The following is a 26,286-nucleotide window of genomic DNA, read 5'->3' on the forward strand; positions in this document are numbered from 1 at the left end:
GATATGCGTAAATGTCTCAAGCATAATTGGCTTGATAAATCGCCCGCCTCAGATTTATAACCTAATTATGCATCAAAGGCTAAAAATTATAATTCTTTGTTTGCACTAAATGATAAACTATATCCTGAAGATTCTAATTCTAATGTAATAACATACCTGGTCATTCACAAATTGTATGAAATTCCATAAACTAAGATTTCCTTGTGCACTACTGTTGATGCTATTACTTATATCACAAAATCACAACTTTTTGTATTGTTTTTTAACACTTTAACTAAACCTTGATAAAATATTTGAAGAAATGATAGATATAATCCAATTTCTCACACTAAATTCCTATTTTTAAGCTTTCCACGGATCGATAACGCCCGGCTTTCCGCGCGAAAATGTCGCGGTAAAACTTTGGTCTTCTACAAGCTAACCGTTACCTAACTTCATGTTTGTTTCTTCTGTAAAATGTATGTCAAGATGAGTACGTTCCGTTTTTTTAAATTTTCGTTCATTTTATATTTACTGAAAATAGTTAAAACATATTTGGTTTCTTTTTTAAATAAAAATGCTTCATATTCTCTAAAAAGAATTAAGGTTAAGGTTTTCAAAAAGATAACAAATGTTACGAACAATTCAGTAAAAAATATTTTTTAAACATTTATTTTGAATTTTATTAGTATATTTTGTATATTATCTTCAAAATGTTATAATGTTTCTTATTGTGTGAAATTTTAAATAAATTTGTTCTTACAAGGTTTATATTACAGATAATAATTCCGTGGAATGAAAAATAATTCTACAGCCAAATAAAGTTTTGTGATTGGTCGATCAATGTGATTGGCAATGGTGTTGACTGCTTGGTAAAATTTTGTTTTGTTTTTATGTTGGCTGTACTGCTGCAACTATCTTCACTCCAATGCACAGCTGGGCACCAGCTGATAGAAAATTAAGTCAGGAAAAGTCGATATCTGTTGAAGAGAAAAGGTTCTGATTATGAAGTATTATTAAATACTTATGGTTATCGTTATTACAATACTGTGAAGTGAAGTGAGATAATTTTCTCAAACATTATAATAATGACTTCTCATAATTTAGCCGTAAAGCTTTGCGGTGTCTTACAATCACAAAGCGATGAAGGTATGTTACTGTTTCAATGTTTACCCATTTTTGTCGGCAAAAACAACTTATTCTGAGTAATTAATCACTTCAAACACACAATTCCAGAAGTAACAGCTCGCGAGTGGCGTCTAGTGGGCCAAGAACAAGATGGGTCACAAATTTTGACATGGATATCGACACGCGAAAGCAAAGACGTTTTAAATATAGGCGTGTATACGAATAAGACAAAAAGTTTGAAGACCCTTTATACCTTTGAGGAGAAACTAAACATAATACAGGCTTCTGTAAATTCGTCGCATAGTTTGGTTGTTTATGTGGTCAAAGACATTCCTACAGATGCCAATGAAGAGCCCATTTATCGACCATATCTGGTTGCAATCCTTCCAGACAAGGTGACTGGACCTGAAGAGGTAGAAGAACAATCCACGAAACAAATAATGGTGCAATATGTGTATGGAAAGAGCAATAAGTACAGTCCTGGCATAAGAAATGACAGATTCATATTGTTCAAGCATTTGGAATGTAAGTTTTATATATCCAAGTATAGGTATATGAGTAATTTTGCTATTTAAAACTGTACCTATTCAAGTTCAAGTTTTCAATTGATTTGTTTTTAGGTATTAAAATATACAGAACACCAATGTTTCTAAATGAATGTGATGATGGCACAGACAAGTGGGGTTTCGATGGTATTTATCCAGAGCCAGAGACAATTGTTCATGTTTTTTCTTGGGCCCAATGGGATTGTGTCAATCAAGTAAGTATGGAATACATTAAATCTATACTAATATTTTAAAGCTGAAGAGTTTGTTTGAACGCGCTAATCTCAGGAACTACTGGTCCGATTTGAAAAATTCTTTCCATGTTAGATAGCCCATTTATTGAGGAAGGCTATATCATCAAGCAATGCGGGTGAAACTGCGGAGCACAGCTAGTTAAATTATAATAGAATCAGTATGGATTAATAACCTATATTATGGTGGTCATAAAAAAATAATAAAGTACCAATAACAATGTAATTATGTAAATCCAGAATGTTTCCTTCTAACATTATCAAACATATAGTTTTACATAATTTTAATACCAATATATTGATATTGAAGTAGATTTGATATATTTTTTATGTTTATTTTATTCAAACACTGGTTGAACATCAATTAATGATTGCAAAAATTTAAACTCAACAGGAAGAATTAATATCTATACAAATAAAATATAAATAAATATATATTATAGCTCTTTGCTTTTATAATTAAGCTATTGCATAGCTTCTATCGCGGGCCTTGAGCGCGGGAACCGAATCCAGAAATTCCGTAACGAAAAAATCCTCACGCTCCCCACTCCGACAGGCACGGAGGCATAGCATGCAATAGCTTTACCGCGGCAGTCCCCGAGTGCTTCACGTATTTCTTTATATATCAAGTTTTCAAATAGTGGATGCCTGAAGCTGTTATCCTTGAATGCAATAAATTAATTAAATACCTACATCTTCATAATGACCTTATTTACTACTAATTGTATGCTTCCTGGATATAATTAAATTATGAGAATTATATTGATGTTGACATCTTGTGAGTAGTCAATCATAAATAAGTATTAGTATACTTTAGTTTTTTGAATTATTAAAAAAAATATTTACGAAATCAAAATTTTTCGTGTTCTTTTTACACCAGTTTCGTAAAACTTTTTACAAACTAAAAGAGTGATTGCATAAATTTGGCTAAATATTAATGGCTAAAGAAAGTGTTAATGCTGAAAAAAATATATTAAAAATAATTAAACATTAACATTCAATACAGTTATAAATTTGTTAGTTACTATACTTGTTGACATATCATTAATAGGTCATTATGACCTATTCAACTTATCATTAGGAATCCATTATCATTTATGAATAATATTTTTTTGATGGATTTATTCATTTTTATTTAATACCTACTCAACAATTTTAAGCTATTGCATAGCTTCTATCGCGGGCCTTGAGCGCGGGGACCGAATCCAGAAATTCCGTAACGAAAAAACCTCACGCTCCCCACTCCGACGGGCACGGATGTGTGGCTTGAAGGCATAGCATGCAATAGCTTTACTATTTTATTACGGTTTTATATATTATTAGGGTTACTTTAAATTTTTAAAGCTTTTTTCTAATATGTTTTTCTTTTAAAGGTACTATTCTACATCCACTATCGGGCGCCAACTCAAAGCTTTGCTGAGGACGAAGAAGATAAATCTCCAACTGAACTGACGCCGACACTATCAGCATTACAGTTTCACGCGGATCTGCCTCATGAGACTGTCGTAAGATGAGAACAAATTCTGAGTGTTTTAAAATTTTTCTAAAGTCTAAAATTTTTGTGTTAGTCAAGTGGAATTTGGACATAACAATATGCCCTTTATTCCTTAAGTGATACCGTAATGATAGTCTACCCGTGCTTAATGAAAAGCCCTTTATTATTGGTATTCAAGTTCATCATGACCAGAAAAGAAGTATTGACTGACGTTTTAAATGTATTTGTGTAAATTAACTAATTATGGAGTTGAGAATCATGTTCATTATTGAAAACATTTTTTAATTTTGTTGAAATATTGCATTGGTAAAGAAAAAATATGTCAGATATTATTTATTTTTGAGAGGCCCATGGAAGCCCATAATTATCATGCCCGTAAACAGAATTTTCCTAAAAAAAACCTATTTTTTTCAAGTTGATATTATAATCTCAGGCAGACGGAATAAATTTGAATACTTTAAAGACTGAGATGAGTAGACGATGTCATTCACGTTTTGTGATAAATGATGCGTTATAATAAAAAATGAGAGCGTTAGAATCAGCTCCATATATTGTTGATTTTGATGTTGGGTAGATGTTTGTACTAGACAGTTCTTATCCGTTGCGGGTTCTGTAGTTTTTCAGGAATTATAATGTAGAACTGTTCTTAGAAGATGGAGGCACGAAGGTTTAGAAGTAGGTAACCAGATTTTATGGTGTTGGCATCCAAGTCTATAAAATAAGAAATAAAAAATTATAGCAGAACCCAACGCACCACTTATGACTGTTCTGTTTAGAATACTTTGACAAGTTGTTTGTGATATCTGATATTGTAAAATTCTTATTTCTTATGCAAACGTGTTTGCGTAAAAACTAAAATTACTGTATGTAGAGTAATTATAAACTGACACATAATATTTTAATATGACCATATTTTTTTCATTATAATTATTTGTTTAATCGGTTAATTAATTAAATACGTTATTAACGGTATTCTTTATGACGTCATTAATTGTATACTAATAGTGCCAGTTGCCACCTATAAAAATATTTATTTAATATCAGGTGACATCATTTTTGCGAAAATGAATTGAAGGTCGATTAAACCTTCCGAAGTTCCGAGCGATCCAATTTAGCATATTCATAATAATTTTGTTTTTTCTTTAAACCAAAAAAAAAATACTTAAACATGCATTTTGGAATTTTTTAGTAATTACATCACTTCACTACATAGTATAAAACAAAGTCGCTTTCTCTGTCCCTATGTCCCTTTGTATGCTTAAATCTTTAAAACTATGCAACGGATTTTGATGCGGTTTTTTTTAATAGATAGGATTATTCTCGAGGAAGGTTTTAGTATCTAATTTATTAGGTTTTAGACAAAGCGGGTGAAGCCGCGGGCGGAAAGCTAGTTTATTATAAAAGAGAGAGTAAGAAAGAGTTAAATATATTTTAGATATTTTTTTGCACAAGGGATTTTTTTTGTCCTAGGCTTTAAAAATATATCCACTCTTGTATTACCCTTGCTAATATTTCGGACAGCGTGATTTATCCGATCATATTTGAATTATGTGAAAGATTATGGCATGACGATGAGTTCACCTGCGCCTGCGCCTCCCATTGACCTCGCCATAATATTTTATTCAATCCAATTTCCAAAATGTACGGTAATATAATCGTGGGTGAGAATTTTCATCAATATGTTGTTTTAGGTATATGATATATCTAACTGTTGTTGTTGTACTTTGGTCGTGAAATTATTCCACTGAACTCTTATTGTTCACATTGGCTTACGCAGATAATTAATACATAATTATGTACTAACTGCCGAACGATTGTTACCATCATTCGTTTCAATGGGTAAAAAATATTTTATTTTATTTTATGAAATAAAAAAAAACTTTTCAGCTTAACATTCCCCTGTCTCTCCCGCACATGCCGGGAGCGCACGGCGCGGCGTCTGCCTGCGGGTCGTATGAAGATGACCCTGTACCTTTACGGGTACACGACTGCAGTCTCGACCTGTATATTATCTGCGACCAGCGAGGGATGCTGTGCGTTTGTCATCATTATTTGTACAAGGTATGAATGTTAACTTTTCAGCTAAACATTCCCCTGTCTTTCGTGGCGTCAGTTTGCGGGTCCTATACAGATAAGGCTGTACCTACCTCTGTTCATGAATGTGTGGTTTTGACATGTATATTATCTCTGATCAGCAGGTACTGCTGCGCGTTTGTTATCATTAACTTTACAAGGTTTAATAAACTTAATTACAAAAAAACCAAAAGTGATTCGATTCGCTTGGCTATATTTCTGATCGGATCTGCGCCTTTTCCTTCAAAGTTTTTAACTTTGTATTTTAATTGATCAATATATACTTACATAATTAATTATCCTACCTCAGACATATCAGTGTGTATAATTTGCTCCCGTTTATTTTATCAAATTAACTAGTTAAAAGTGCAGTTTGAGTCTTGTACAGTGTCATAATCGTTTGTAACTATATAAACGAACTATTAGTGAACAATTTAATATTCAGTGTACAGTGTAAATACGAAATAAAAGTATAAAACCATTATAAAACATTAATGTACGACAGACTTTGAAGTGTTAAGACTGTTTACGATAAAAACGCGTAAGCGACGCTGATTTCCTGGCGCTTACGACGTTTTTGCCGAGGCTATAAATCAGAACATCGGGACGGCAAGTACAGAATTATATTGCTTTGAATCTACTTATACCACTAAACGTATTTCTAAGGTGCATAGCTTGAAGCGCTACTTTGTCAAATTTTGGACTTGATTCATAATCGCTTTGTCATGTCTACAATTAATTGTGCCGGATGTATGAGCGCTTTTAAAAGCCGAGATGGCCTACAATGTTATAAATGCAATCTTTGGTTTGATCTTCTTTGCGCGAATATAACAGAAAGGCGTTTCAAATCAATGAATGCTAAGACTAAAAGTTCGTGGATATGCCCTGGATGTTTAATCAAAGAACCTAAGTTGGATAACACGAATACGCCGGTCCGTGCGGCAAGGCTGCCTTCCCCATCAGGGGATTGCGCGTTTCTTGGCCAAGAAATGCAACACGCTCCGGCTGAGACAGATAATAACACTTTATTAACCGATTTAAAAAGCAGTTCATTGAGAGAAATTATTAGGCAAGAAATAAGTCAGGCTCTTAGAGAATCGGTTAAGTCCCTATTCAGCGAACAGTTTAATAAAATCAATAACCTAATAGCCGATTTTCAGCAATCACTTACATTCTACAGCGGACAATACGATGATATTAAATCAAAACTTGAAGAAAAATGTATTATAATAAATAAATTGGAAAAGGACAACGCTTTTCTCATGAACTCATTAAAGGATTTGAGAAGAGATTTAAACTCAATGGAACAACATGCACGGTCTAATAATGTTGAATTGCATTGTGTGCCAGAACATCGCTCAGAAAATTTGATTAATACAGTTCTCCAACTCAGCAAGGTCATTAAGTGCGACATAAAAGATACCGACATAATGTATTGCTCCAGAATCGCTAAAATGAACCCAAAAAGTAACAGGCCACGATCTGTACTCGTCAAATTTGGCAGCCCTCGCATTCGTGACACCTTTCTTGCAGCTAGCCAGCAGTATAATAAGAACAACAAAAAGAACAAATTGAACTCTGCTGACCTTGGTATTGCATCAGATACACCCTCACCTATCTACATAATCGAACATTTATCACCGACTAACAAAATAATTCATGCTGCCACTAGATTGAGAGCAAAGGAAATTAACTACAAATTTGTATGGGTGCGTGGTGGTCGAATATTTATGAAAAAGGACGAGGTGTCTGAGACTATTGTCATAGGAAGCCTGGAAAAATTGAAGTCGGTATCCTAATCGGGTATTAATATTATGTTTATTGACAAGATTTATTGTTATACTTTTTATTTTCGATTCTATCAAAATCTATTACCAGAATACAAGAGGTTTACGTAGTAATTTAGTTAATGTACGTCAGCATATACAAAACTCAGACTATGATGTCTATGTCTTAACTGAGACGTGGCTGCACGGTGGGATTTTTGACAATGAAATTTTCGATAACACATTCACTGTATATCGTCGCGATCGTGAATCCTCCAATATCAGTAATCATAAGAAATTGGGGGGCGGAGTCCTCATTGCAGTTTCTAATAAAATTTTGTCAAGACGTATGTCAGATTGGGAGAGTAATTATGAGGATGTATGGATTGCTATTGGTTCCGGTGGCGATTTTCATGATTCTATGAAGATATGTGCTGTCTATTTGCCGCCCCCTGTCACCTATAATATACTAGATAATTTTCTTGGCAACTGTAGTTCTGTCATTGATGGATATTCGTCTGGTTCTACGATTCTTCTTGGTGATTTTAATCTTCCCTGCATTGATTGGGTATACGACAATACAAACTTCTTCTTATTTCCTTCTTGCTGTGGTTCTCGTTTAAGAGATCGTCTGGTGGATTTCCTCACTTTGCATGATTTCACTCAGCGCAATGGATTTAAAAATTCTCAAAGTAAAGTCCTTGATTTAGTACTCTCAGACATTGATTGCATTGATATAAAAGTATGCCCTAGTCCTATAAGAGAAGTTGACAGGTACCATCCCCCTTTAGTTATCACACCTAATACTAAAATTACCAGAAAATGTAAACCGAAGCCCTCATATCGTTACAACTTTTTTAAAGCAGATTACAATACAATAATTAACACTCTCGACTGCATTAACTGGAAACATGAACTGAATTTAACAGAGGGAATAGATGTTATTGTTGATAATTTTTATGCTGTTATCAGGAATGTTATTAAACAACATATACCGATGACTTTTCGATACCAAGGTGGTTAATGGGTAGAATGTATTAGCCACATAATATTGTAATTAAAAACATCTATAATTTGTAACTACATTCTTGCAAATAAATATAATTTGAATTTGAATTTGAATTTGAATTTTTATCCTCCTTGGTACTCAAATCATCTTATAAAAGTGCTTAAAAAGAAATTAAAACTACGTAAGAAGGTAAAAAAATATGGTAATCCGCTAGACGTTCTTGAATTTAGTTATCTGCGTAAGGAAGGTGCCACCTTAATTAAAGTTTGCTACAAAAACTACTTAGACAAGATTGAAAAGGCGGTTAAAACTCAGCCTAAAATTTTTTGGACTCATATTAAGAACTTGCGGAAAGGCGGATCCACTTATCCCTCGCAGATGGTTTTGAATTCAGAAGTCGCCAACAATCCTACTGATATCGCTAATTTATTTGCAAAGCAATTTTCTTCTGTATTTGATCCAACACATACTTCACCCGATTATTCTTCATCCAATGATGTTTCCCTTATTAAAATCACAAATTCTTTTAACATATCTCAACATGCTGTCTACAGAGCACTCTTAAAATTAGATAAGTCCAAGGGCGCGGGACCTGATAATATACCGCCTTTTTTCTTGACGTCTTGCGCTCGAGCTTTGTCCTTGCCACTTTCGTATATATACAACGCCTCACTTGAGAAGGGAATATTTCCGTCAAAATGGAAACTGGCTCGAATTGTACCCATATACAAAAATGGCAAACGTGAATTGGTTTCTAATTACCGTCCAATTTCTATTCTCTCCACAATGGCAAAAGTTTTCGAGTCCCTTGTATATAGCCATTTATATTCCACTGTCCAGAGCTCTTTATCCATCAATCAACATGGTTTTGTCAACAAGAGATCTACGAACACCAACCTAGTTGCCTTCATAAGCGATGTGTCAGATGCCGTAGACCGAGGTTTCCAAGTTGACGCTATCTACACCGACTTTTCTAAGGCTTTTGATAAAGTCAGCCACCGCATATTGGTTGACAAGTTGAAACACGCCGGAATTACAGGAAATATTTTGAATTGGTGCAAGTCTTATTTAGGTGGAAGAAGGTCGTCGGTAGTTCTGGATGGAGTTCAGTCCGAGTATTTCTTAGCGACATCAGGAGTGCCTCAAGGGTCAACCCTGGGCCCATTATTTTTTAACATATTTATTAATGATTTGCCTGATATTTTCCAGCACAGTACACCATTTTTATTTGCTGACGATTTGAAATTAATTCGTCAAATAAATTCTCGTGCTGATTCCGATTTAATACAATCTGACCTGGATAGACTGACTAATTGGTGCGAAAGAAACGCAATGTATCTGAATTGTGGCAAGTGTTACCAGATATCTTTTACTCGTTCCCAAAATAGAATACTCTCCAAATATCACATTAAGGGTAACATGCTAATGGAAGTGTCTACGATTCGCGATCTGGGAGTGCACTTGGATTGTAAGCTACGTTTTATAGAACATTATGATGTTGTCATCGCAGCGGCGTACCGTTCTCTTGGATTTATTCTGCGTTGTTCAAAGGAATTTAAAAACACCTCTACTGCTCTACTTCTTTATAATAGCTTCGTGCGCACTCGTTTGGAGTATTGCAGTATAGTTTGGAACCCCTGTTATCAGATTCACAAAAATAGAATTGAAAATATTCAGAGGAGACTTGTACGCCATCTTGCTTACCGAGCTGGTATCGCAAGATCCATAAGCTCTTATGAAGGCAGGCTTAAACACTTTAGCATGACATCTCTCGAATCGCGTCGCACTATAGCTGATCTTTCGTTCTTATACAAATTGTTGAATAACGGTCTCGACTGTCCAGCATTACTTAGTAGGCTCTGTATCAATGTACCGTCTAGACTCCCCCGTCAACCCCGTTCCCTCCTGAGTGCGCCTTCATATAGGACAAATCTTGGCAAAAATTCACCCATAGTGAGACTCTCCCACGAGTATAATAAGCTCACGAGTATCTCGGGAGACATAGACATCTTCGGTCAATCATTAACGAAATTTAAATCGTTAATCCTCAAAATCTCTTATTGAATGACTGTAAAAATGTTATTGAATTCCGACAATTATTTTTGACAATATTGTTTTCACATTGCTCTACATCTAACATTTTTTTTCTGTGTATAATTATTTAGATTAAATATTAAATTCAATATAAATTTATAAATTCAATCCAATTCTGAAGTAATGCTGTATGTACCTATAATTAGTAGCCAATTTAGGTAGATTAAGACTTTATGTACGATTATTTATATAATGTTACAAATTGAGTTACTGTTGGTGCATCATAAATAAATAAATAAATAAATAAATAAATACTCCTATTCCATTTCCGGTCGTTTTTATTTAATATTTTAATGTAGCTATTATTTCCAGCCACTAGACGACTCGACCAGTTCTCTTGTGCTGGATGACGTGGATCTGAAAGACTCTGGTGTGAACTTCGCATACTCTGTGACGCTATTACACCACGGTTGCGTAGTGCACAACGTGGTGCCCGACCTGCCCTGGTCTTTGGCCAAGTCTTTGCGACCTTCGTATACATTGTATGCTGGTATGTGAAAAACTCGTAATCGATGATGTAATATTTATTTTTTATTTTTTAAAGAATTCTCTTTTGGGAGCTTAAAATTGAATGAGTTTTTAATATGTTCATGCGATATCTACGATACATTATGATAATTTGAGAAACATTTTGTGATATAACATTTTTTAACTCGACGAGTAGAAATCTTTATTTTTATTTTTTTATCCTTTCTGCAAAATCTTTTTTTTAATGTTCCAGAAGTGACATTCCGCTTATTACAATTGACACTATTTACGACAGAAAAATTGATACTTACCTTATTAAAAAAAATGCTTACTGTAATAGTTCCAGAGATTTGCGTGTCCAACGTAACAAGCAATCCCTTCAGCTTTATAGAATTGATGTGTAAAACATTCTCTTCACAGAGAACCACTTGCTCGTACACATACCAATGCTGTTCACGCACTTAATCGACATAAGTCCGCACCACGAGCCATGTTGCCACATAGTCATTCCCTCAGAGAGCACAGAAAGTGGGCCCAGTCTTGCCCCACTAGTGGGCTGGGGGCCTCACACTATGGTGGACCTGAACACTTTAGATATTGTTACTATGAACGTATCGGAAAAGGACTTGGCTGCTACGTTCAAGAGCGATACGGTGGTAGAAAATAGGCTCGGTGTTCTGCATTATCTGGTCCAGCATGAGGGCAACACGGATCTGGCGGAAGACGTAAGTGTAGTTGTAGTGGGATTAATGTGGTTAATAATTTGCAATAAGGATAATATTTTTCGATTTTAGTTCACACGAAATTGAATTGTTTGGTGGTTTGAAATGAGTCAATGAATTCAATAGAAACACTTTTTTGTGAGCCGCTAACGAGCCGAATAGTATTCATAATTTTGTTTGTCCTTTTTTATTAAGTTAATAAATAGTTGTTTAAGATTTTTTTGTTACTCAATTAAGTGTGGTTTATAGTGTACCGTGAAACCTGCTTACTTTGCCACTTTTTCATGTGTCAAAAAGTTTGATTCGCTTTAAAAAAATATAATTGTATGAAAACGTAATGAGTAACCTGCACCTAGACGTAGTAAATTTCATGAAAATTTACATTATTACTAAATATCTATTTCATTTTTGTAAATTATAATATTTTAAGCATAAAAACAATTATGGCAAAGTTAGCTGTCACTTCTGGTAAATTTGCCATATGAAAGAAAAAATGAAATTTTTGGAGTTTATGAGGTTAAAAAGTAATATATTTGCACTCTTCCTATATCCCGTAAAATAAAGTAAAAACTTTATATTATTTAGCACTGGTAATTTAACTCTCTAAGAAGGTGGCAAATTCACCAACCTTTCCAAAATATTTCCTATATAAGAAGAAGTTAGGGTTAGGGTTGTCAAATAAAAATGTTTTCGTAGTAGGAATAATTTAGTAAAAGTAAAAAAAAAAACATAATCAATTACTTCTAGTTAGTTTCTTAACTTTGAATTGTTTTACATAATAAAACAAAAAAAAAATAGTATTCATTAAACTAACTAACTTTTTTTTAATATCACACATTACACGACATTCCTAAAAGATTTAAACAATGACAAATTCTTATTTATATGATCTTGATTGAATATAAAAATTCTTGTTATTTTAAACTTGATAGGAACCAATCCAATTAAGTTTTAAAATCCGTTTGTACACATTATTGCCTATTAGCTGTACTTTATGTGTCTCTATTTCTTTTGTGTGTGCAATAAATAATTAAATAAATAAATACCTTTTGTAAAACAACCTTCATTTAAGCACATGCACTGTGTATTTCATACCTGGCTACCTAACTAGTTATATTTTTTTTTCACCAGTCAGTAGGTTCTTACAATGACAATTTAATTAAAATATTCATCAGAAATTTTGTGGCAGCCCTAACCTCCAACAAAACATGGCAAAGTCATCATCACAGACGTTGTGATTGGGGTTGTTGAATTTACCAATACCAATTGCGAAGTAAAGGTAGCTTGTAGCATAGTAAATCAGCTTTTATTTAGCTAAAGAACATTATGTTAACATAATATCAAAAAAATACTTACGTAGGCAAAGCTTTTCCCGTTTGTTTTTGTAAAAGTTCCGGAGCACTAAGTTTCATACCGCCAACATTCGAAAAAAGTAACCGCCGAAAATGACATCTCAAAAACAAGCTAGACTGCCACATCTCATTCGGTGTTGCCATTTAACTCATAAATTTTACTATACAGGCATGCATAAATGACAAAAAACTGATATTAAGATGTGACTACACTTTTTCCCTCAGAAGTTGGCTATGGCAAAGTCTGCAACCGTTGGCAAAGCTAGCAGGTTTTACCGGTATTTGTTTAAATGAAGATGAATCTTTCTATTCGAAATTTTACATGTAGACAATTTTAACTTTGCATTGAAATATCATTGTAAAGATAACAAGGCTTGTGATCTAGGAAATAAAAACCACACAATGTTTTTTGGATTATATTTTATTTACAAAGAAAAATTAATAACATGTTTCTTATATTTTACAAAATTATCGATTGAATAATTTTCCAGCTAATATCCTGGTTATGCGTGAACCAAAACGACGGTCTAGGCGGTCTACAAAAAGTAATGCAGGAGTACTTAGTAGGCACTACGTACGCAGTGACGCGCCGCTCGCTGCCCGCCGCCGCCGCTACTCTTATGAACTGGCTGCCGTTCACTTTGCACTTGAAGTTCGGGGATGTTAAGGTGAGTTAGAAGTGTCGCTAGGTGAACGTAGGACACGTGTTGTAATGGAAGTTCTTTTTTTTAATTTGTAATATTTTTTTTATATTAATAACTCAGGCCCCGGAATCACAGACACAGTATAGTTTGTCCACTATAAAGGTAGCATTCGGATCTGGGCTGTCGCGACCTGGCAGCCGCGGCCCTGCAGCCGGGAAAATTGTCACTGCTGTGCGGCGCTGCCAGAAGCTTACGGATTACAGCGTCCGCGACCCGGGCAGTGACTGCCACGCGCAGTAGTCAAACAGCACTCAGTCAAAATAATAGTCAAATATACGAAAGCGAGAACTCGTGAAGAGACTGATAGAGGACGAAGAAGAGGACGACCAAATAATGTTGGTCTTACTATCATCAAAGAGGAATAAAATCGATTCATTATATCATAACATTATCCTTATAGGTTTTGAGTCAAGGATCGTAAAGTGGTGGATTTTTAGCAATTAATTCAACTAAAAACTCGTCGTTTTCATCGGTAAACGTCGCCAGCAGCGCGACCGTACTGCTCCCGGAGCGGCCCGGCGGCGCTGCCAAAGTCGCGAGCAGGCCACGCCCCTTGGCCGCGCGGCTCGGTCGCTTGCGTCGGACACTATCGCATACAATTCCCTACGAAGCGGTGCCTCGCGACCACGGTCGCGGCTGCGGGGCAGCGGCTGCCGGGTCGCGACTGCCCAGATCCGAATGCTACCTTTAGAATTGCTTTTTGACAGTTCGACGGTTGATAGCTTTAGTGATGTTCAAAAGATTCTCGATTGTGATATCATTCCGATTATGAATTTTTAATATAACCATTAATCGAATAAATAAATTAAATTAATTAAATTACGTAAATGTAATAATAAGCAATGTAATATTAAGTACATAATATTATAAACATTTTATATTGCGTTTTTGTTTTGTTTATATATTATACTAGCGGTCCGCCCCGGCTTCGCCCGTGGTACATATTTACGTTTTCTCTACATAAAAACCATCCTCGTACTTCAAGGAACATAATAAAAAAAGAATTTTCGAAATCGGTTCAGCCGTTCTCGAGTTATGCGCTTACCAACACATTTTGCGATTCATTTTTATATATAAGACTAGCGATCCGCCCCGGCTTCGCCCGTGGTACATATTTACGATTTCTCTACATAAAAACCATCCTCGTACTTCAAGGAATATAATAAAAAAAGAATTATCGAAATCGGTTCAGCCGTTCTCGAGTTATGCGCTTACCAACACATTTTGCGATTCATTTTTATATATAAGATTATATATCATTTATTAATATAAATACATATATTTTAATTGCTAAAATCTCCAAACGCTTTGACATTATATTACCTATATGTATAATGGTAACATCAACCGACCATCCACCGGCCACCATTTTGACGTCATCCGTCACTCGCAGCAAAACGCCCGTGCCAGTCACACGCATTTATGTTCGCTGAGTGTTCTCTCGCATTTGTTTGTCGCCTTGAGTTGAGTAGTTTTATTCCTCGGTGCATCTTTTGTGAGTGTTTAGATGCATTGATCTTGAAAATAAAACTAAAACTAAAACTTTGTGATTTATTTGAGAAAGAAAATCAAAATGGCGGTCCTCTTATACTTTTCTCGCAAGTGCGAAACCGTGTTTCGGCCGCGTTGGGTATCAGTCTACCAACTGTGACTAAAATTACTAATGATGCCTACGGTAGGAGTGGCTTGGAAAGAAACAAACCTTCTACACCAAAAAGAAAGCGCCGGCCTCGTAAGGTGACAGGTGTTGTTGATTAACGCTGATGCCCTTCGTCGTCATTTATATGACTACTATTTGAAAAAGAAATTCCAACTTTAAGAAAACTTATTGTTTCCTTGGAAAGAAGTGGTTTATTTCGTGGTCAAAAATCTTCATTGGCGAGAGTTTTAAAAACAATTGGTTTTTCATTTAAAAATGTGATAAACGAAAAGTGTTAATGGAACGTACTGATGTTGCTTTGTCACGATGTGACTTTTTAAGACAGGCAAAAAGAATACAAGATTGGACAAATACATATTGTTTTTACAGATGAAACATGGCTCAACGCTAACCACACAATATCCCGTTCCTGGACCGACGATACTGCTGCGTCAACCTCCGCAGTACCAATGGGAAAAGGTGAACGCCTCATCATTTGTCACGCTGGTACGGCAAAAGGTTTTGTACGAAATGCACTGCTGGCATTTAAATCTAAGAAATCAGGCGATTACCACGAAGAAATGAATGCAGAAGTCTATGAAGAGTGGTTCAAAAAATGCTCCTATCATTGGAAGAACCATCTACTATTTTGATTGATAACGCACCTTACCACTCTCGCCAAATTGATAAAATGCCAACACAAGCTAATAAAAAACATGAAATTATTAATTGGCTTCGTGATAATGGAGAAAATGTGGACGATTCTATGTTAAAAATAGAATTATTACAAATATTAAAAATAAAAAAAAACCTAAACGTTTTGTAATAGATGAAATGGCAATAGAATATGGCCATATCGTCCTTAGAATTCCTCCATATCACTGCCAATACAACGCTATAGAGCTCATCTGGGCTCAAGTAGAAGGGCATGCTGCGAGAAGCAATACGAGCCCGCCATTCACAGCGAATAAAATGTTGGCATTACTAAAAGACGCTAGCAGCCACGTGACGGCCGAGAACTGGGCAAGAGTGGTGGAGAGAACTAAACGTGTCATATTATATGATTGGGACCGTGATATTGCATTTGACAATATTTGCACACAAGAACTTATCCTACATATTACGGAAGACTCTTCATCGGACGAATCTAGTGAAGATTTTAATTCTGACGGCTTAGGATAATAAAATAGATTAAACTACTCTCGTTGTTTTATTTGTTTATCATAAACTAAAAAAAAGTAAAACTTTATATTATAACTAGCTGTTGCCCGCAGCTTCGCCTGCGTGGAAAAGATAAATTTGCATCGTACAAACTTTCATCCCCTATTTTACCCCTTTAGGGGATGAATTTTCTAAAATCCTTTCTTAGGGGACGCCTACGTTACGACATCTACCTGCATGCCAAATTTCAGCCCGATACGTCCAGTGGTTTGGGCTGTGCGTTGATAGATCACACTATCAGTCACCTTTGAATTATATATATATAGATAATATTTTAGTTGGTTTCTATCATACAATTTGGTTGTCTTTATGTTTATATAACATTAACTTAGTAGAAGACTTTTTTATCGGATATATTCACATAACGATTATTTATAATCTGTGGCACAATTATATCGAATCGTTCTGTGAAGCACATCTCTAAGTGGGCGGTAACTGTCCATGAAGCACAGTATTTTAATGAATGACATTTTAACATAATAAATACAAAATTTCATAGTTGTGAGCTGTCAAAGAGCAAATAATATAATGGACAGAGTATAGAAAATCTATGGTGTCGTGGACCGATTGGGCCGTTCGGGGCCCAATGAGTTAAGGTTATACATAGTTCACTTAATTCGTATATTTGTTGCGGTCGTAGTTAAATAAAAGATGCAGCATTTTAAATATTTATTTTATGCGTATATATAAGCATTTTATGGCTAATACTCGCCGCCGCGTCGTCCTCCGCGGTGTTACCTCGCCGCGCACGTCGTACTGCAGTGATCAATATAACGCGTTCCATTATAGAAACGAATCTTCAATGGCGGCCAAAGCTGACACTGACATATGGTAGGGTCAGTAAAAAAGAAAATAAAAATAACGTAAATGGATAATTATTTTATTAATTATTTCAATTTGTTTATTGATAAACTGTTTTGTTATGAATTATCATATTTACGTATACAGAATGCAACAAAATCCCCATAATACTAGTATTGAGCCCATAAAAATTTTCCCAAAGAACATATTATGACACATTCCAATAAAATATTATTTACTATCTTAAATACATAATTGTCATTGTAAATTTAGAAAATCAAATACATTTTAGTGATTTACTTTACCCTATTTTTTTGCATACTGTACGGCAGTGTGTAAGCGAGAGGGAATGATAAGCGCCGCCATTTAAACTTTATTTCTTTAATGAAATGCGTTACAATGTTGATTGTGTCATGTGTGTGTGCAGGCGGGCGCGGTGTGCGTGTCGGTGTCGCAGGCGGCGCTGTGGCGCAGCGCGGTGGCGGCCGTGGTGCTGTCGCCGCGCCAGCGCGTGAGCCAGTTCGCGGAGGACGCGTGGACGCGCCTGTGGGCCGCGCTGTGCGCGCTGGCCGCGCCGCGCGACCGCCTGCAGCCCGCCGCCGTGCTGGAGCGCCTGCGCGTGTCCCTGCACTGCTACCAGGTGAGCTGGCCGCGCCGCGCGACCGCCTGCAGCCCGCCGCCGTGCTGGAGCGCCTGCGCGTGTCCCTGCACTGCTACCAGGTGAGCTGGCCGCGCCGCGCGACCGCCTGCAGCCCGCCGCCGTGCTGGAGCGCCTGCGCGTGTCCCTGCACTGCTACCAGGTGAGCTGGCCGCGCCGCGCGACCGCCTGCAGCCCGCCGCCGTGCTGGAGCGCCTGCGCGTGTCCCTGCACTGCTACCAGGTGCTTTGTTTTATTGTAGCGGGCAAGTGTAAATGCAGGTTTATAGTATGTAACTGGTAGCTCGCGTGATGGTAAACGACCGTCGCCGAATATGAACATTTGCGCAGATGAAAATGAAAATAAAATATTGGAAAGCAGGAAGATACTGATTACTGATACAAGACGAGGGCGTCCCCACTCATCACAATAAACACAGTAACACTGACATGATAATATTTCACTCCAATCTTACATGAGAGAATAGTACCTTCCTTGGTGCGATCTTCCCGAAATCATGCTCTACTCCCACATTACATGCTATTTATTCCCAGTGCTACAAGCTCATAACGTCCCTCTTTTTCCCGCACAATGCATACCAAAGCGTTCTCGACTCCCATATTACGTGCTAATACTCCAAGTGCCATGAACCCACACGTTACATATACTAATATTCCAAGTTCCACACTAATGACGTCACACGTCCACAGCCGGAAGCGCTATCCCGCAGCAGCACGCCCATGTCCCCCACAGCGGCCCCGCTGGCGCCGCGCCGCGCGTCGTTCGCGGCACAAGACGCCTTCCCCTTCGTCGAGCTCGACGTGTGCACGGCCAGCAAGCAGGAGCATATTATAGCTGCTGTGAGTTGCTTAACTTATGACGTCATCAACTAAAAATTTGTTATGACGTCATAAAAACAAAAAATGTGTGCGTGTACTTGTGTACACACGTAAGAAGTGAAACTTCTTTATGACCTTATTTTTCAAAAAAAATTACTATATGTGACTTTACAGAAATACGTCGAATCACGCGTGGTAGGGATAAGAAAAAGATGGCGCGTAACGGAAAAATGTCACGCGTAACGAAAAAATGTTTCACTAAATTTTTTTAAAAATAATCTTACATTTTCTTCTAATCCTTACAGCGAAAACATTAGTAACGCGTTGTATTGTACTATTGTGTATTAAAATTTATTGTACAGGTTAGATTAACTAAGTTCTTCCATTTTCCATTTTAACTAAGTTCTTTCTCTCATTTTAAAAATTGAAATCTAGAATTTACGCGCCGTAAGCGTACACCTGATGCGCGAAAGCAACAACGGCAGCGCTGGAGCGCTTGAAAGCGGCGTTCACGCGCTCGCAACCCGCTGGGCCGCTGCACAACTGGACGCGTCTAGAGCACTCTGTCGTGCAGCGCTGAAAGCGGCAGCTGCGATACCGCTACCGCACCAACCACGCGGTTTTGCATACGTGTATGATTTGTGTGATCTGTTGTTTTGGGTTTTCATTTTCATTTGTTGATTTTTTGGTTTCTTGGTTTTTATTTTCATTTGAGTCTTGTTATTTTTGGTCGCTTGGTTTTGTTGGTTATTTGGTTTCGCTAAGTTTTTTGTTTCAGCCGTCGTTCATTTTCATCTTGTTTGGTTTTGATTTTGTTCACGGTGTGCGTGTTTTTTTTTGCAGTTTGTTATTTCTTTGTTTCATATTAGCGTAATAGTCCGGGATACATCGCCCATTTTTGCAAGTGATTACTATCAAGCTAATTTTTCGTGAGTAGCTTTATTTTGATGAGATGCCCATCATGTACGAAACTCTCGATTGTGGTAGCCTACAGAGGTAACAAGGATAAATAATTTTGATTTGACGGTTCTCAAATATTTATTACGCAATTTGTAGGACAATATGTCTGTTGAATTATATAAGTATTAAATAAGTGAAAATAAAAAAATCAGCTGGTTAGTAATCATTTATGATGACTTCGTTATTGATACACTTGGAAAGGGGGACTCTTTGATCAAACCATAGATTTTAGTACAAATATTTTTTCGAATAATTTAGATAATTATCTTGAGATTGAACAAAAAAAAACATTCAGATTTGAGAACCATCAAATCAAAATATTTTATCCTTGTTTCCTCTGGTAGCTACCACAATCGAGAGTTTTGTACATGAAATTATTGGGCATCTCATCAAAATAAAGCTACTCACGAAAAATTAGCTTGATAGTAATCACTTGCAAAAATGGGCGATGTATCCCGGACTATAAGATAAGACTTAGATATTAAATTAGTCGGTCCATATTTCCACATCAAAAAATAAATATGATTTTCTAATAACTTACAATAACCGTTTCCTGTATACCAGATATTCCGTTTTGTGTTGTGATAACTATTCATCGATTTTAAATAATATTCATTTGTCTATGCTAAAAAAACAATAATACCTCCCTTTAACCAAATTTTATTCCTAAACCAATAAAAAAAAGACGTGTGGCACTCGGGGACTGCCGCGGTAAAGCTATTGCATGCTATGCCTTCAAGCCACATCTCCGTGCCCGTCGGAATGGGGAGCGTGAGGTTTTTTCGTTACGGAATTTCTGGATGTGGTCCCCGCGCTCAAGGCCCGCGATAAAAGCTATGCAATAGCTTAAAAATCATTTAAAAGTACAAAATTTTCACCCTACCCATTTACTTTTTTATATACAGAGATGAGCTAGAACCGAGTCATGCCTTGATACTCTTCAAGTTGCTAGAACAGTACTACGTGTCTACGGACTCGCTCGCGTTCCCACTGCCGCAGGGCTTCAGTTCGTTCTTTACGTACCTCGGATATAAGACGCTACGGTTCCATGCGTTCGCACAGTACGTACATCGGAACGTGTTTGAGCTGCAGATTGACGTGTTGAAGGCTATTATTGCTAGTGAGTATGATTGTTGTTGTGTATAGGTTTTATGTTTTATGATGCAAACAATAATTTTAAACTTATTCGGTAAGATGTTTTCGTTATATGGTATCAAAATTATGTTGATATCTGTCAGTTTGACATTTCACGCATATGTAACCTTATTTTTGAAAAGATAACAGTGTGCAGACAATTATTTTGAAGCGTCTCAACACATGCTGCTTTTTTCTAACGAAAATTATATTCTTATTCACTTATAAAAACGACATTTCACACACATACAAAATAGAAACGCACAGATGCAAATTACAAGGATCATGTTGTCTATAAAATATAGAACAAAAAAAATAAATTACATCATGGAGTAACCACACCTGCACTTGCACGCATATTGCTAAAATGTAGAAACTTTACATTCCAATTTTGAGTCATAGTTTTAAATTTAGTATACTTATCATATATTATATTATCTGTGGCTAAACTAAAAACTATGTCAATCATGTAGGTAAAGATGACGACAGCACACGCACAGTGAACAACAAGCTGCGTCTCATACAACTAGTGGGGGAGGGGCGTGGTCGTAGGGCCCTAGCGTCTTGGCCGAACAAAGCTGCACTTGTGCTGCGTGCGAGAGATCATGCGTCTGCTCTGTTGAGTGGGGTCACTGCGCCCGCAAGGGACCATCACCCGCATCGACCTATTAAGGATACTGGTAAGTTATTGGAGAAATGAAAATAACTTTATTTGTTAACTAGCTGTGCCCCGCGGTTTTACCCGCGTTGCTCCGATCCTGTTGGTCTTAGCGTGATGATATATAAGCTATAGGATAGCCTCGATAAATGGGCTAGGTATCTAACACCGAAAGAATTTTTCAAATCGGAACAGTAGTTCCTGAGATTAGCGCGTTTATTTAACACATCAATAAAGTTGTACATTCAAGAAACCTTAAAAACTATTTTGAAAGAAAAGTGGCCAAGTGCGAGTCGGATTCAAGCACCGAGGGTTCCGTATAAACCAGTTTTTATATGTTGTAGCTGTAAATTTACACTTTTCACAATTTCTCCCTTATCTGTGTTATAAGACGTTGCTTCGCACCATATTTCAATATTTGAATATCGAAACGATCCTATAAGGGTAAATAAAAACCAATTATATCGCTTCATTTAGCGTTTGAAGCGATACTATTGGTTATTTACAAACGCATTTCTCGGTACACATCCTCACACATTATTGGATCAAATGGAAAAGCACTCTTATAGGATCGTTTTGATTTTTCCTTTTGTGGCTCGGAACCCTAAAAAGACTAACATTTAGCACAACTTGTCTATTATTATTAACGTGATAACGTTTTTAAAATCGTTTTAGTCGAGTGACATGTTCAGAAACTTGTGTCACACCAAAACCTCATGAGCGCGATCGCAGGTATAACGAGAGAGAGACGGACCGATCTCCCGTCTCATCTCGAGCGCTGCCACTGCATTATGTTATCACGTAAACATCTCGATCGTAAACCTACTTTACAAACAACCAATTTTTGTTATCTATCTTTGTGTTAACTGTCTATCTCATTTCACAGGTATTGCAGCTCTTCCATCAGGTGAACGTCTATCTCCATTAGATACATTCCTGGATCTCCTCACAGCCAAAGCGAGCCTCAATGAACTGGACTTTAATCTGATCATAGAGGCCACTTTAGCATCTGTGCAGCAAGACGTAACTGTTTAGATTGCAGTCAGTATTTTTTTTTAATCTGTACTATTTTACATTCAGTTCAAAAAAAAGTTTAGCTGTATTGATTATAATCTGTATTTTAACTATTTACGATTTTTTTCATTTGAATGTTACCATTATTGTTACTTATGAAGTATTGTTTATTGTTAGTTTTATTTTGCTGTACAAAAGTTATTTTAGTATTTAATTCTGTTAATCTATGTTTTTAATGTCAAAAAATTATTTATTCTAATTTTTAAATGTTGTATGTTACGGTAAGGTAAATGTGTGATTTTGGAAAATATTTTAACATATTGCAATCTTAGTTGTAACTTTTAGTACCTACTTAATATAATTTTTAAAGTTCAAAGTTTTAATTAGGATATTGATCTCTTTTAAATTATTCATAGGAAGTTAAGGAATTTTCTTCACAATAAAATGGTTTAATTTTAAAGATTTATGTTTTATATATTTCATAAAACAAATTATAGCATTTATTGGCCTAATAATGCACTTTAAAACTTTCTCGTGAGCTAATAGTATTCCCTCATATTTCTATAATTATCTGCAAATCTAGGTGACAGGATCAAAGTTAAAAAGTATTATTACAGATCTTATAAGTAGCATGTTAACGTATTGTGAATGAATGAATGTGAAATCATTCATTCATGTTAACATATTGCATTTATAAGAAACTAGCGGTCCGCCCCGGCTTCGCCCGTGGTACATATGTATTTACGTTTTCTCTACATTTATGTAGAGAAAACGATGGAAATGGTTTTTAAACCATCCTCGTACTTCAAGGAATATAATAAAAAAAGAATTATCGAAATCGGTTCAGCCGTTCTCGAGTTATGCGCTTACCAACACATTTTGCGATTCATTTTTATATATAAGAAGATGTGGAGGCCATACAAACATACAAAGGTAAATAACATTTAAAAAATATATTTTTTACAAGTGCAGTATTTTTCATGCTGGTATTACTTTTAAGCGTTAATTTGACTACATATTATTAATTTGATATAGTCTAAAGCCAAAAGGTTAATGTGTTTTTTTTTTGAGTTTCAACAAAATGCTGTACGCGCAAGTTTTTTTAATGCGTGATCAGTTTTAGGATAAATGCATTTTTAACTTAACATAAGTAAATACAAAGTTAAAGTATTATGTTAACCATAGTTTGTCTTAATGTTTGTGTCAGCACAAATAATTTATTATCTATTGATGTTTATATTTATAATTGTAGATTTAATTTTTAACATTCCATTGTGAGTGCAATATTTATTGATAAAATAAAAAATTGATACAGTGTTGTAGTTTTTATTTAATTCATAATTTTAAGGTACCTATTACATTTTCAATTGTATTGCATATATATGCATGACAATTACAAACTAAAACAAATATATGCATGACAAAACATGAAGCTAATTGCTGTATATACAGCAATTAGCTTCATTTTTATCGTCATTGACAACAGTGGTGTATATTAAAATGAGAATTTATTCAACAATAATTCTAAGAGCGTATACGCACTATGCGGGTAGCCGTCCGGCTGACCGCAAGCACAATTATGTACGTAATATTCATTTCTATGCACACTGCGATGCGGCTACCGCAGACCGCACAGTGCGCATAGAAATGAATATTACGTACATAATTGTGCTTGCGGTCAGCCGGACGGCTACCCGCAATGCGGCTACCCGCATAGTGCATATACGCTCTAACAGGAAAATAAAAAAAAGTGTACACCATTGTACTCAGATTATCTCTGAATTGATCTATTGGAATTTAGTTATAAAAAGGGTTATAGGTAACCCAATGAGCCCTCTTCTGTTCCTGATCACTTTTATGAGATGTAAATAATGATTTATACACCTCACTAGTCTGTGGATCTTTGGCTATACTGTAATCTTTCTTTGCCTTCTTATAAGATGGGTCTTCCTGCAAACCATTTGCAAATGCCCTTTTAGAGGACCCAAAGTGACCTCTGGCTTGTTTATTTGGATTGAATTTTGGTAAAGACAAAGGTATTGTTTCTGTTTCTTTCTTAACTTGACTACTACCAGGTTTGCAATCTTCACTCTTAATTTCACTACTGCAAGGTTCAGGTTCCTTTGTTTCAGATGTGGAAGCTTCAGAAGGTTCAGTCTTGATTTCTACCTTATCGGCTTTGGATTTCTTTGACTTTCTATTAGCAAGACGGATAGACATTTTCTCTTTCAGCTTTTCTAAATCTTCATCTGTTCCATTTAAGACAACAACATCATTTTCTGTGAATGGTTGCTGGCACTGTAAAATAAAATTTAGCTTTGTTTATACAATAAAGGAAATAAGTTTTTCAACTAATTGGAAACATCTTTCACACTTGATCAAAATTTCAACTTAAAATATTGATGAAATTTTTTAATGATGTTGATGTTTAATTTCATCAAACAAATCCCACCATATGGCACAAATTCTGTCGAACTTCTTTCAAAGCTCTCTCAGCGAGAACACAACCACAACTCCACAGGAAAATGAATCGGAACTTTCCGGTCATTTCCAGACCACTGATGGGACAGATGTAGGGTGCACTGCCTTCACCAACAGCACCATCTGTGTGCTCTGTCTTCTTGTATGCTGGGTTCTTTGTGAGTTTCAAGTCTTTGATATCCTGCAATGTAAAAATTTTGATAGAAGGTAAAAAAACTGATGTGCTAGACTAAAATATTTTTGTTTATCTTGTATATGTTACAAGAACCTAAAGAAGTAGTAATACATGTAAATTATCACCATACTTGTACCTATTGCATTTTATTTGATAGATATTTGAATTGTGATGATAATGTAATTGAAAAAGGCACAAATGTTTCAAAAAAAGTGAATACAAAGCAGTAAATAATTGGTATTATTCTAGAACACTGAATACAGGAAGTTTTGTTTCAAGCTGTATAATATTACCTTCAGATTCTTAATATGGTTGATGGACTCTGGCTTAGATTCCCTATCTAGTAAAGCTTCCAACACTGAGCTCTTACTGTACAAACGTCCAAGGCCACAAGCAACAACGGGTTCTTGTAAGGGTTGTTGAGATAAAGCACAGTTACGCCATTTGAACGATCGTTCAGCATCTTTATCTTTCTGAAAAAGAAATAAACCAATAAATATGTCCAATGTAAATAGTATGAAAATACATCGTTCAAAAATATTCTACCTGTTCCGGTTTCTTTTTTAATCTCACAAGTTCATCACGACGAGGAATAGTACCACCATCACAACCCATTATTTAAGCAACAAATTACAAAAATGTAGAGTCTGATCGGTATTTAGGACTGGTTGAACTATGATATCAATAATAAGCAACAATGCAAACGTATTAATTCACAACACAACATTCAACAACGAAGCAATACAATAATAGTGTCAATGTCAAACGACACACTGACCACTGTCAACTTGACATAAGCATTGAACACAGATAAATAAATATGTGCTTATATTTATTCTACACACAGAACCTGAGCACAGAACAGTTAGCGGAAAATTTCTTTGACGGTCGCACTATGCTATCTTAGGACAAAAAATAAAAAATAAGGAATCTGAGTAATCACTACATAGTATAAAACAAAGTCGCTTTCTATTTCCCTATGTCCCGTTGTATGCTTAAATCTTTAAAACTACGCAACGGATTTTGATGGGCTTTTTTTAATAGATAGAGTGATTCAAGAGGAAGGTTTTAGTATATAATTTATTAGGTTTTAGACAAAGCGGGCGAAGCCGCGGGCGGTAAAATAGTAATTGTTATAATA

The 26,286-nt window shown here is 35.9% G+C and overlaps 3 protein-coding genes across 3 annotated transcripts in view; 1 reads left to right on the top strand and 2 right to left on the bottom strand.

Moving 5' to 3' along the window:
* CycE (cyclin E) overlaps positions 1 to 416 on the bottom strand; it is a 13,397-nt gene extending 12,981 nt beyond the window's left edge. The window contains exon 1 of the mRNA XM_089696003.1: positions 157 to 416. The gene's annotated coding sequence lies outside the window, so the exon portion shown is untranslated. The remainder of the gene's footprint in view (positions 1 to 156) is intronic.
* A 487-nt stretch (positions 417 to 903) lies between these two features.
* On the top strand, positions 904 to 23,184 carry pigeon (gamma-secretase activating protein pigeon). The gene is made up of 14 exons (XM_089695991.1): positions 904 to 1,128; positions 1,216 to 1,632; positions 1,728 to 1,867; positions 3,277 to 3,408; positions 5,286 to 5,459; positions 10,653 to 10,830; positions 11,229 to 11,533; positions 13,374 to 13,550; positions 17,675 to 17,887; positions 18,595 to 18,744; positions 19,159 to 19,355; positions 20,589 to 20,803; positions 21,291 to 21,497; positions 22,362 to 23,184. Exons 1-14 carry the CDS (start codon positions 1,068 to 1,070, stop codon positions 22,508 to 22,510), a joined length of 2,715 nt encoding a protein of 904 aa, XP_089552117.1. The 5' UTR covers positions 904 to 1,067; the 3' UTR covers positions 22,511 to 23,184.
* Positions 23,185 to 24,222: 1,038 nt separating this feature from the next.
* On the bottom strand, positions 24,223 to 25,880 carry LOC149487440 (replication termination factor 2). The gene is made up of 4 exons (XM_089695972.1): positions 25,692 to 25,880; positions 25,439 to 25,618; positions 24,942 to 25,151; positions 24,223 to 24,787 (listed from the first exon to the last, which is right to left on the bottom strand). The coding sequence occupies exons 1-4, from the start codon at positions 25,758 to 25,760 to the stop codon at positions 24,287 to 24,289; spliced, it is 960 nt and encodes a 319-aa protein (XP_089552098.1). The 5' UTR covers positions 25,761 to 25,880; the 3' UTR covers positions 24,223 to 24,286.
* Positions 25,881 to 26,286: the final 406 nt, after the last annotated feature.

This window comes from Colias philodice, chromosome 6, assembly GCF_061535455.1.
Source record: "Colias philodice isolate Cphi_HAF_F1 chromosome 6, ilColPhil1 Martin Lab GWU primary, whole genome shotgun sequence".
Classification (NCBI taxonomy): Eukaryota; Metazoa; Arthropoda; class Insecta; order Lepidoptera; family Pieridae; genus Colias; species Colias philodice.